We start from the raw sequence: 12,585 nt of genomic DNA on the forward strand, positions 1-12,585 counted from the left end.
ACTTTATGTTTAAGACACGAGGAATCATCAGCAGGTATGATAGAGTAGCAGAGAGGATAGATTACTGACCTACGTAGCATTAATAACCTGAAGAGCAAACGTGTACCCATCTACAATTACACAAATTGAGCCGTTCCTCAACTCCGTTGGCTAAGGGCTTATTTAACAGGCTGTCGTGGCAGAGTCTATCTATAAAGCCTTTGAAATATGGAGACTTACTTGGTATAATAAAGTCACATGTGATCAAACTTTAATGGTGGTTTTTTACATGAAACTCATAGAAGTAATACATATATACAGTTATACACATAATTTGTTTATGATGTTAGTAATATAGCCCTGCGAGGTTGTTAGTATTTTACCGCTTTACCGCTTTTACCCTGTATAAGTGAAATTTCATAAATCTCCTTTTTTAAACTGCCATATTTTGAAACTTTTTTGACAAATTTTTGAACTTTACCGAAGTCCCGAGTTCGATTTCCGGTAAAACTCATTTGGGAAATAAACTTTTTTGTTTCTGGTCTGGGTGTTCTAGGAAGTGCCCAAGAATTAAGAGCTCTGTTACTCATAGTACTGGGAATTCCGTAGTTTGAGACCAGGCAATAGGAGTGGTTATCTGGCACATAGTAAAAAAAATCGTTTGTAGAATCATCAAACTTCTTTTTTACTGAAAAGCTCTTATTTTGCAGATGTTTCCTTACTACACATATTTTTACAACTACAACTACAAATATTTTAATAATAATATTTAAGATATTTAAAAAATATATAAATTTACATAAATTCAAGAAAAAAAGACCAACAATAAAACAACTTCAAAATGTTTAATGTAACAATATATTCAGTATATACAAAGTTTGGGTACAATTATAATGCAACGATGGCATATAACGCGACTAACAACATTAAAGGTGTGCGCGCACTGCCGAAGGAGACATGTGCCGAGAAGCTGCGCTTGAGTGCTTCCAATTCACTGACGTCAGGTGTCTCATCGAAATCGCTGACCTCGTTGTACTGCATCTCCTCGAATTTTCCGGATAATGCTGAAATTAATTTTGCATACGTATGTAAATTTATCGTAGGACAAAATTTATTGCAGGTATAAAATTTTAACCAGGGTGGCAACAAAAAAAGAAATGATTTTACCACATTAAAATAATTTGGAAGTTTTTCATAAAGGTATTTCATAACGTATTTTATACACATAAAATTGAACAGAAATTGACTTATTACATGTTTTTTTTACTGATTGTGGCGTTGAAGGATTTAAGTGTAAGCGTATAAAATTGTTTTTCACCTCACTAGCTCGGAAAGGCTTTCTTTCTCCTTAGAAATCTGCGCGCAAAAACGTTTTTTGTACTAGCTAGCGTGGAAAGGGTTTTCGAAATTCGAGTTTGAGGATGGACTGTGGTGCAAAAAAAAAACGACAAATAAGAGACTTGTCGTCATTTGTCGTACATTACTTATTTATGTAATATAAATCCGTTGGTATATTTTATTCTGATTATTGTTGACATTAAATTGACAATGATAACTAATTGTGTTTATTAAATGATTTTAATTCGTTGAAGAACTAAAATAATTTCAATAATCACGTAATCACACAAAATAAAAGTACAAGCAAGAATAAAAATTGATGAGGTGTAAATTCAGAACGCATTCGAAGATAATTATTTTTTATTTATTTATTTCAGGCAACTAGGACCCATAGATACATACCTTACACACTAACATACATATTGTATAATATAACAATAATATAATAAAACAATAACAGAAATATTAAATAAATACCCTACGGACTAATCATAAATACAATATAACATGATAATATACATATAACACTATTTATTTACACGTATGTACTTCGACGTGTGACGCAACGTGGGTGTCCGGTAGCCGTCCTCGGAAACCCCGGTACATGACACCCTTCGGCCAAAAGTCTTCCCTCATGTAGGTCGACAGGTGTTGAGTTGGTACTCGCACCACAAATGAATTAAAATTCACATTGTGACGCGACTCCAACCGCTCGACCCTCAGGTTTGCGTTGGCCTTCACTCGCATGTACTCCACAATATCCGCAGACTTGGTGGAATAATGAAGACGCGACACGTATAACAACGTCGTCGGTACCGCTGGACGCAATAAATGATTCGGGCCAGTCAGGGCGGTGCCACTAAGGTTTCGGCTGGTGTTCTTCTTTTTCTTTTCCACCTTCCGAAAGCCATCCTCGTCGCACTGATCAACTCGTCTCGGTGGTACTGACGACGCAGCTCCAGATACGAGTTTCCTTTTCGGTTTTCCCTTCATTGGTTGCCTGGGTTGTGGTTGTGGAGTACTAGGTCGGACAGCGGCAACAGCTGCGTAATCACGTGGAGGGGTCGTCTCCGGCGGGGCGGGGTGCGGGGAAACGCGCGCGGCAACAGCGCCAGAGGTCGGTGCACGATGCTGATTTCGTCCATGGTATCTATGGCGTGTTGTATAAACGCCAACAGTTCGTTGGCTATGAGTTGCTGAGAACCCATAGTCAGTTACGTGCAGCGGCTATTGCCGCGCAGGTCGCGAATTATTACAATTCTTATTGTGCAGTGAAGCACGTCCGAATCCGAGCGTGCACCGCACCGCACTGATAATGTTTTTTTTTAACTTTTTCTTTTAATTAAAAAAAAAAAACGGATGTTTTATAGTTCAATTGTTTTTTATTCATCTACCGTTTAGACTCGCTCTGGACCTTTTGGAGCGAAAAGTGTCGTTTTTATTTTGACTTTCAATTATTTTGTGAAATCTAGTTTAAAGTGGAATAGGATAGTGCTATTGTGTCTTAATCGAACATTAAAACGCGAAATTATACGAATCTCGAACTCGAATACCCGTATCGGCCTGTTTTAAGGAATCCCGAGTCAATCCAACCACGCCGCCTCAAATTGCCTATCCTCTTTGTGGGGGCCATATTTACAGAAACATAATTAATCTTCATGTTTAGGCAGATGGCTTTGCCAAAGCCTTAATAAATAAAAAAAAAAAATCATCTACCATTTTCCACGCTATAGTGAGGTGAAAAGAAGTGTGTTTCGCTCGGCTGCAAAATTGTTTTGCGTCTCGTCCTTAAACCCTCGCTACGCTCAGGAATTTGTTTTTCTTAGATCTTAGCTTCTTGCTTTTTGTTAATCTTAGCTTCCTTCGCTTGGTCAGGTTTCAATACAAGCACTCGCGTCAAACAACAACTTTGCAGCCTTTCATAACAAATAACTATAAGGTACCTGCGGGTAACAAGAGCCACCGTCTAACAGGGGCCACTGTTACAAAAACAATCTTCTAACGTTCCTTATGGATACTATTTACGCGCACATGTAAAGGACCAATAGGAAACTTACTGCGCGCGGTTGCGTCATCACGCGATTCGCCATCTTGTCAGTAGCCACGAATCCGTCGAAGTAGTAGGTGTCTGTCACTGCGCAGTATAATTTTCTCCACAATAATCGTCAATTTTTGTATAAAATACACAACTTTTTATAAAGTTTTCTAGTTTAAATTTAAGATTAGACAATCGTGTCGACTAATCAAGGTAACTTTAATAATTTTATTAATATTTATTTATTTTTTTATACAAACGTATGAAAATACGATCAAAGTGAAATAAGGGCCACATACGAGGCGGGTAAATAGGCCGGCCCTTATTAGACGTTCGGATTATCAAGCATTTTAAAAATAAGCAAGTGTGTATTGTAATTGTTTAAACTATTGATTCAATTGCAGAGTAACTAAAAGGAGGATTATGTTAACCTACTAATGTTTGTATTTTTTCCGTATCTCTCGAATGACTGATCAGATTTTGGTTTATGATAGAATATTAATTAGTATAGCGAGTATCATTCTAGACATGACAGTCAATTTTACCAGTCGGACAAATTGTGTGAAATATACACGCAGTCGAATTTTCAGTGCAGTAGTATATTCAGACTTCATTAACTTGTTATCCTTTCCCATCCTCACAAAATTTGTTGGCAACAAAACTAACTACTAAATAAACGTGTACTTTTTCTATACGTTCATTGAAATAGGATGTCATTAGGAACATAAGTATAATAAGGGCCACAAATCATTGAAAAAAATAAATGTTTCTTTGTTTCTGTCAAAGACGTATATATAACATAGAGTTACGAATACTTTCTTTAAATATGTGTTCATTTTGTGGGTACTAAGTTAATGAATACTTTTTTATACAATTTTTGTTACCTCAGTTTAATATGGCCCACTTTTGATTTTCCTCTTATTTAAAATGGGTTGAAAGTGTGATTCAATGCCAAATGATAATTAAAGCTAGTCTGAACTAGAAAATATTGTGTTTATGATAGTTAATATTTAAACATTTTACTTATGATTATGGTCTTTATTAAACAACCTAGGTTTAATAATGGCCACACCAAGGATTTCAAAAAAGACTTAATATTGAAGACGAAATGTGGGTGATATCAAAAACAATATTCTTTTCGTGATCTTAATAAAGTAAATATTCATGTAATGCATTGTTTTCTATTCGTATTCCATAATTAAACAAAATATTTAGTTTTGAATTAAGGTGGCCCTTGTTTACCGCAAGTACCTTACTAATTTAGTTGTTTCTTGTTTTCCTGTTACCTACTTTACTCGTATGTTTAAATTGTAAACTTGAAAATTAAATTATCTTCTTTGTTTTTGGACTAAATTTTTTTTATCATAAATGAAGTATTTTTCGTGTTAATTTTCTTATGTTGATTAATGTTAATCACGCTGTATAGTTTGGCCGAATATTCGGCTATTCGGCATTGCTCCTCGCTGAATGAACTATTCGTTGACTAATTACTCTTATTATACTATTACACTAATTTTTACTCACAATTACAAAACTTTTCTTCTAATTACACTACTTATAGTAACATAATTGGTAGTTACACATGAAAAAAATAGAACAAAGTACAAAACAATATTTCCGGGATTCCAGAGAACGATTATCCATCCTCATGGTAATAGATGCACAGTGGATAATACCAATAATAATTTAGGAAGATAAAATTACACTTCATATTGGTGTAATTCCTTCCTGGAAATCACGTAAATATGCTTCATTTATCTCCGATATCGTATAATGATTTTCATCATGCACTTTTGAAGTTGGACGTGTATGTCTTTGTCTACTTTGTATACTTACAGTAGAGTTTGATAGTCCCGTCTGTGTCTCCAAGGGAATTCTTTGATATGCAGCTATAAGTGCCGAAGGTGGATCGGCCGACTTTCTTTATTTTCAGCCGCATATCTACTTCGTATCCTCGCTCTATGGCGGTGATCTCGAACTTTTTGTCTGCTGCAAACAGTGTATTATCTAATCTAATTTCATCATATTACTAATATTACGATGATGATACAAAGGTTTTGATGAGATATATCAAATAATATAGATAAGTGCTTTTTTTGTGTATTTTAAACAATTTATGTAAAAACAATGTAACGGTAGGTATTCTACGGGGTGTAAAAAAAGGTGAAACCGTTTTGTAGCCGTTGATCACAAGTGACACGATAACCAATAACTTTAGCAAAAAAAAACATTTAAGAATTTAAATGAAAAAAATTTATTAATTCCGGTATTTGTATAGGGTTGCAACTATTTTGTTCGTATTTTTGTCTCTGTTATATACTTGTTTGTTATTTGTCCACTGTTTAATATTTTGAACTCAACATTCACAAATAGTTTAAATTACAAATGTTATAATTTAGGAAATAAAATACTTTGATGGGATTTAAGTCCGTAGGTATATTTGTTTTTCCGACAAACCAACCTTTCGAACCCTTTACAGGTCTCATGGTCACGACTGATTTGTAAAGGTCTCGAAACGTTGGTTGTTTAAAAAAACAAATATACACGATTTAGATCACAAAAAATAGTTTCATTTCTTTCGTGTAACAATCGCGAAAACTTGAAATGTTATTAATTATTAAATTTTCTTGTCATTTGGTGATCAAATAAACCCTATAAGAACTTTCATGAAATTCCTCTATTGATACAAAATTAAATTTGTTAAATGTTGTATAGTAAAAGGAAAACAGCGTGAAGTCAATAGTAATTTAGTTGGTAGTAGGTAATTTTACAGTAGTTTAATACGACAAATCACGAAAGCTAAAATTTATTTAAGTACACCCTAACTGACCATTTGGTTCTGAGTAGACGTACAGAAAAAGAGCACAGAAAAGTGTTAAACAAACTTCAAGTTGTGAACGGTGAAATTCATTTTGACATGACTTCCTGATTGCATCATTAGTGAATTACGTTTTAAGGAACTTTTTAAGCCAATTTAATCTTTAACGTATAAGCTGGAATTCCTTTGACACTTTTCCTTTGAATGCGTAAAATGAGTCTTCTGAACCGAAGGATCGGTTAGCGGGTCAGGTATCTTAGGGCCTCCAGTGTACAAGTGCAGGTATGTTTGGATACTTACACTGTGAAATTATTTGATCATTTATCGTCCAATAATTGATGGACCTTGGAAATGCTTCTGAATGGCAATCGAGGTGTACCATGTCGCCTTCTTTGGCCCCAACTAGTTGGTTTTGTATCGTCATTATCGGCGGAACTGTAACAAAGATGCTGCTTTAAAAACATCTGAAACATGTCGACTCTTAATAGTGGGTATTAAGTTTCAAAATAAGATCATAATACTTAAGGCGCACTATAAGTTTTCGGAACTGGCCACTTACAAAAACAATATTTAAAAAGTAATTACAACATTTGAAAATGAAACTCTTTGGCTGTAGAATACAGTTTGTTTCATCTGACTGTCACTTGTTTTTGTATTGTGGCGTCATTTTAGAAATTGATTGTCTACATCACCATGACTTTAACTCATGAAAATTTTCGTAGTATGATTTTCTACGACTTTAAGTGTAATTTAACAGCAGCTTCGGTCGTCTTCAAACTGCTTTTGGTGATGAAGCACCATGCAAGACGACTATTTATAGCTGGTTTGCAGAATTCAAACGCGGTCGTGAGAATTTCAGTGACGAATTTCGTGATGGTCGCCCGTCCACTGCTGTGAACAACAAAAACATCGATGCTGTGCGCCGTATGATCAACACAGACAGGCATGTGACATACCACGAGATTATATACACGAGATCTTTAGGCATAGGCATGAGTCAAATACAATCAATACTACACAAACATTTGGGTGTGAAAAAGCTTTGCTCTCGGTGGATCCCACGCAATTTGACTGAGGCTCAAAAAACGGATCGCGTCACTTGGTGCAATACCATGCTTACCAGATTCAACGAAGGGGCGTCAAATTTGGTGTGGGACATAGTAACAGGTGACAAAACATGGGTTTATAGTTACGATCTCAAAACAAAGCAGCAATCGAGCGTATGGGTCTTTCGAGATAAGCCGGAACCAACCAAAGTGGCGCGCGTGTAAAGTGCCTCTAAGCGGATGATTGCTTCTTTTTTCAATAAAACTGGACACGTGGCTACTGTTGCTTTGGAGAATCGTTGTACCGTGAATAGTGATTGGTGCACGATCATTTGTTTGCCGGAAGTTATTGACCAACTGCGTAAAAATAACCGTAAATGCCGTATCATCTTGCACCACGATAATGCCAGTACTTACACGGCCAGACAGACAAATGATTTTTTTAAGGTGAACAACGTTGACCTTATGAGCCATCTCGCGTACAGTCCCGACCTGGCACTTTGTGACTTTTATTTATTTCCAAAAATTAATAACCAGTTACGCGGTCAACGATTTTCATCACCCGAAGAGACTGTCGAAGAGTATGAAAAATATGTTTCAGAGGTAGGCACGGAGGAGTGGCATAAACGTTTTCAAAATTGGTTCATTCGTATGAAAAAGTGCATTAACGCCAACGAAAAATATTTTGAGAAACAATAAATTCATTTCTGACCATTTATAGTATTTTTTTCTTATTCATACAGGAAACTTATAGTGCGCCACACGTATAATAAGACAAATGGTGCAATTTCCGCCTGTTCGACGACTGCGAAACTGAATATGAACATAATACTCGTATATGTATAGATAGAGTTATGAAGGTTGTACTCATATGTGTTTATAAATAACATCCCTATCTAGAGCAAGGTTCGTGATGATTGCTTGGGATGAGAGTCTGCTAGGGAAAATACTTGCCTTCCGTGTAGAATTACCTAGGATCGAATCTCACGTCGGGGTTTGCGTAATTTTCGTGAGTAATATTCGTTTAGGTTAGTAATATTCACAATAGACTTTAATGGCGAAAGAAAACAAAGTGCTGAAACTTGCTACTTGGATAACATTTATGCGAAAGGCTTTTCGAAGAAAAGTTTTGTAAAGTCATCAACACGCATTGGGCCAGCGTTACAGGCTGTGGCATTAATCCTCTCCTTGTAAGAGACTCGTGCTCAGTAGTGGAAAATATAGTGGGTTGATGGTAGTGATGGTTGCATTGGTGTGATAGTAGCTTTAATATTTCAATGGAATTGATACATTGATGTCCACTTGCAAACAATATGTCTTAAACCAATGCTTGCAATGCAAAAGAGTAACACAATTGTTAAGAGTGTTTTATCAATTTAAGATGGATATTATTTTATAATGTTATTTTATAAGTAAGAGCAACTTACAATGTACAACCAGCATTACTCGCTTGCTGACGGAAGGCGGGACTCCGTTGCTGGCGATGCAGAGGTACGGTCCCATGTGAAGACGAGACACCTTCACTAGATGAAGCACTGCGCCACTCACAGAAGTATCTGCGTAATCAAATCGTCAATCATCCTTTCAGAAGAATTAATTTTACATAGACATAGTACGCCGACGGTATCAAGTATGGCCGCTGGAGTAAGGCTTTGACAGACCAGTGGCCAAGGACAGGCCGAAAAAATCTAGATCGTCCAATGGTACCCACGTTGATGACATAGTAAAAGTCGTGGGCAAAACCTGGACTGGAGACGCACCGAACCGGAAAGTTTGGCAAGAGCGAAAGGATACCTATATCCAGAAGTGGGTACTACAGTGCTGAAACTTATCGGACACAGTGTTTTTTTGATAGCCTGCAGATCGTGAGTGTCTTTGAGAGATAAGTTTAAAGACGTTAACATTCTTACACTAGAGTTACAGTACATTTATGAAAATGTAATTTATGTTAACAAGAATGGTAATTTTGTGATTAATGGTGACAGACATGACATTAATATGAGGTATAAAAATAAATGAATTAATGGCTGTTCTTGACCCACTTTATACCGGCCCGGGATTCAGATTCTACGAACCCGTTCTTGAAAGTCACAAATTCATTTAAAGGGCCACGGATACGCTTCTAGAATACGATTCCGGTAGATGAAAATTAGCTGTTTATAAGGTTTAAAACTATAGTGAAACCAAAACTTTATACTAAAGGCTATTTATTGTACGGCTTTTGCGTATTTGGATGACAAACATTCGCGTTAGTGACCCATTAAGCTCTTGGAGGAAGTCTCGATACATGATGTATGAAATAAATAATGTAAATGATAAATGTATTCTAATGGATACATACAAAGAGTAACCCCTAGAGTTTCTTACTCATTCTTCTCAGGGGAATCTGCTTTACTAATGAGCAGTAGAGTTCAATCAATATGACGATTTCAAGTATAATTTGCTTACCTATGAAATAAAGATTATTCGACTTCGAGTTTAAGTGTACAAGGTAAAAAAATATTTCCTTTCTAACCTCCTAAGGCTCTGTGTACATCAAAATGTGAAGTGATCCAGACCCAGACAATATTATTCCTATCACGAAAACGCTCAGTATACAGTATTATATAATATTATATTATAATATATACATATCGCATTCAAATTAAACGTTATAAATTCTATATGACTATAGGTTTTCTACAAAAACACGCTTTTTACACAAAACTGCTTACCATCAGGCGCACGACTTGTTTGTCCCGTCACTTGATATTATTAAATAAAATAAAACTGAGGGCGCACATGCTTGGGCCTGAAGCATGTAATATTTGGTGCATTTTAACGTACATTGGGGGTTTAGCGCTTTTTCTGTTCTACTTTGTTGGGTCTTAAGCGGGTATAACCAATTTGGGAAATGAAGTTATTTAAATTAGGTCTGAATAAGGTTCGGTTCTGGATAGGGCACCGGACATGTGTGTCCTTATAATTAGGTGAAGTGAACTTATAATTAGGGACTTAGTTGCCTCCGTGACCGAACGTTTACCATGCTGGTCTGCCACGCTGAAGTCCCGGGTACGATTCCCGGGCCATGAGAAATATTTGCATTGCCTACATTTATTTCTCTCGTGAGTTTAAAGGTGTCATTTGTGGTTGTCTATGTGTGTGCCCATGTCTCATACACCCGCGACACAGGGTTTCCCTAGTGTGGGGTTATGTGTGTGTGTTGTTATTATTATTATTAATAGTTTGAAACCAGGTAATTGTTGAACGGCACATTATGTATTTTTAGTTTTATTTTAATTTCTTCTAGTCATAGTAGAAACGCCATAATAACTGGCCAGATACTTACTCAGATCTTTAGAAATGATAATCTTTTATTTTTCCTTTGCAAAATATTACATTGCAGTTTCTGAAAGAGTTACATGGGTACTACTTTCACAAATACACCTCATTACTCTAAAAGCGTACCTAAGAGGAATAACTGAATGCCATTGTATTATACTAACGCAGTTGTTGTTAATTGGGAGCGCTAGACTAATCTGCGTTTAAGAGAGATCGTCCGCTTACATTAATAATGCATCGTTCTGGAGCATTAATTTAAAACGGCTACTCTATTTGTATAATGTTTTGTTTCTTTACCCAACTCAGTACAATTTGTCACAATTTTCAGTATACAAAAAAGTGCCTCTGTGGCCGAACGGTTACTATAGCCGGACTGCCACGCAGAGATCCCAGATTCGATTCCCAGACCGGGAGAAATATTTGTATTACCTACATTTATTTCTCTCGTGTGTCTGGGTGTAATTTGTGGGTGTCTATGTGCGTATCCATGGCACCCACGACACAGGGTTTCCCTAGTGTGCAGGGCTATGTTGAGTGTGCGTTATAATTGTTTTGCATACGTTCATATACATCTTTTGTTGTTACTTTTTTCTTATTTTTTTTAGATGACGCATACCCTCAACCATGCCATGGACACCCGCGACACAGGGATTAAACTTCCATAAGGTACATTATTGCCATCGTGGAGTATATAATATTATAGTGTATATTTAAAAATATTCAGTATCTAAACACGAACTCTGATAGTACCGCAACATAATAAATATTAACATTATCATAAATTGTTCGAAACAACAGTAACTTCTGTCTAATATAAAACAAAAACTCTTAAGTAAACATTCACATTGCATTACCATTATCATTATTAATTATTTTTATGCTTTCATCATCCTCATCATTATTTCAGCCGAAAGAGGTCCACTAGTGGACATAGGCCTCCCAAAAGCCCAAAGAGCGCTACAAACGATGGATACATTGTGCTGCTGGTATCCAATGGATTCCCGGAACGTTCACCAGGTCCACCTTATGGGTGGTCTCCGCACGCTGCGTCTTGTTATGTTTTATATTACTAATTAATTATTGTTATCCTTTATTCATTGCCAAATATATCATTATAATTTAAGATCTCTCAGTCAAGAAGTATTACTAGGTAAAATGTTTAATGGATATTCTAAAAGCACGAGTAGGGGTATCAGACAGAAATTGTTCACTAATCTCCTCAAGATTATTCTGTATATCTGTGTAAATATGACAATTATGTTTTATAACCGCAGTTAATGCTTATCTTGAGGTACGGTAATTAGGGCCGTAGGCGTTCTGCATGAAAATGCTTGATGAGCAATCTCCTTAATTAATCTAAATTACCTTACTTCTTGTAATGCTATTTATAATTCTTATTTGTATGATTAAGTAGGCATTTAATTTAATGAAGACGCTTAAGGGAGTTTTGACTAATGTCTGAAACTCGCTAAGGTAAAATGAAATATATTTGGGTAGCAAGTGTTTGTAATAGCTGGTTCAAAATGAACAGAAAAAAGACAATGGTATAGTTTGGTCAAATCGGCGACATATAGATGAGCGGTTTGAAAGGGGATGACGTGTGCGGACCCCGGAAATGGTGTGAAAGCAATCTGTAAGAGAACCCCGATTTGCATGTCGGCGTTTTTGTTTTGCTTTGTAAAGTATTTGCAAGAGCTGGAAATATTTTGAATTGAAATATCGGGCACTGTCTTGATATCGGGTGTTATATTTTGATTTTAAAATCGGGACTTAACGTATAAAACACACTTCATTTACCTCAACGTTTTGGACGTATTGCAACGTCCATTTATTTGTCCACATTATTTGATTTTAAAAGCGATCTTGTAGGGACTAATTCGAGGTTCCTTTGAGACCGCTTTTAAAATCAAATAATTTGTAAAAATCCTGAAAGTTTAAATCAATGTAATGCAGTTGGGGGTATTAAACTGATAGATCCTTATTTTTTATTATTTTTTGTTATGATTAGCATGAATGGGAAATAAAACTATTTTTTCGGATCAAAATTG

At 36.0% G+C, this 12,585-nt stretch overlaps 1 protein-coding gene across 3 annotated transcripts in view; it reads right to left on the reverse strand.

Annotated features, from left to right (window-relative positions):
* Window positions 1-847: 847 nt before the first annotated feature.
* The window catches only part of LOC113237815 (lachesin-like), a 52,736-nt gene continuing 40,998 nt past the window's right edge, over window positions 848-12,585 (reverse strand). For 2 of the 3 annotated variants that reach the window (XM_026474495.1, XM_026474493.1), the window contains exons 5-8: window positions 8,644-8,772; window positions 6,471-6,605; window positions 5,189-5,341; window positions 848-1,043 (exon numbers count right to left, since the gene is read on the reverse strand). In XM_026474495.1, coding sequence (XP_026330280.1) covers window positions 868-1,043; window positions 5,189-5,341; window positions 6,471-6,605; window positions 8,644-8,772 — 593 coding nt within the window. In that variant the 3' untranslated portion in view covers window positions 848-867. The remainder of the gene's footprint in view (window positions 1,044-5,188; window positions 5,342-6,470; window positions 6,606-8,643; window positions 8,773-12,585) is intronic. The other variant, XM_026474494.1, reaches the window with a different exon arrangement.

Source organism: Hyposmocoma kahamanoa, unplaced genomic scaffold (genome assembly GCF_003589595.1).
Source record: "Hyposmocoma kahamanoa isolate Upper Pololo Valley unplaced genomic scaffold, ASM358959v1 94, whole genome shotgun sequence".
Taxonomy (NCBI): Eukaryota; Metazoa; Arthropoda; class Insecta; order Lepidoptera; family Cosmopterigidae; genus Hyposmocoma; species Hyposmocoma kahamanoa.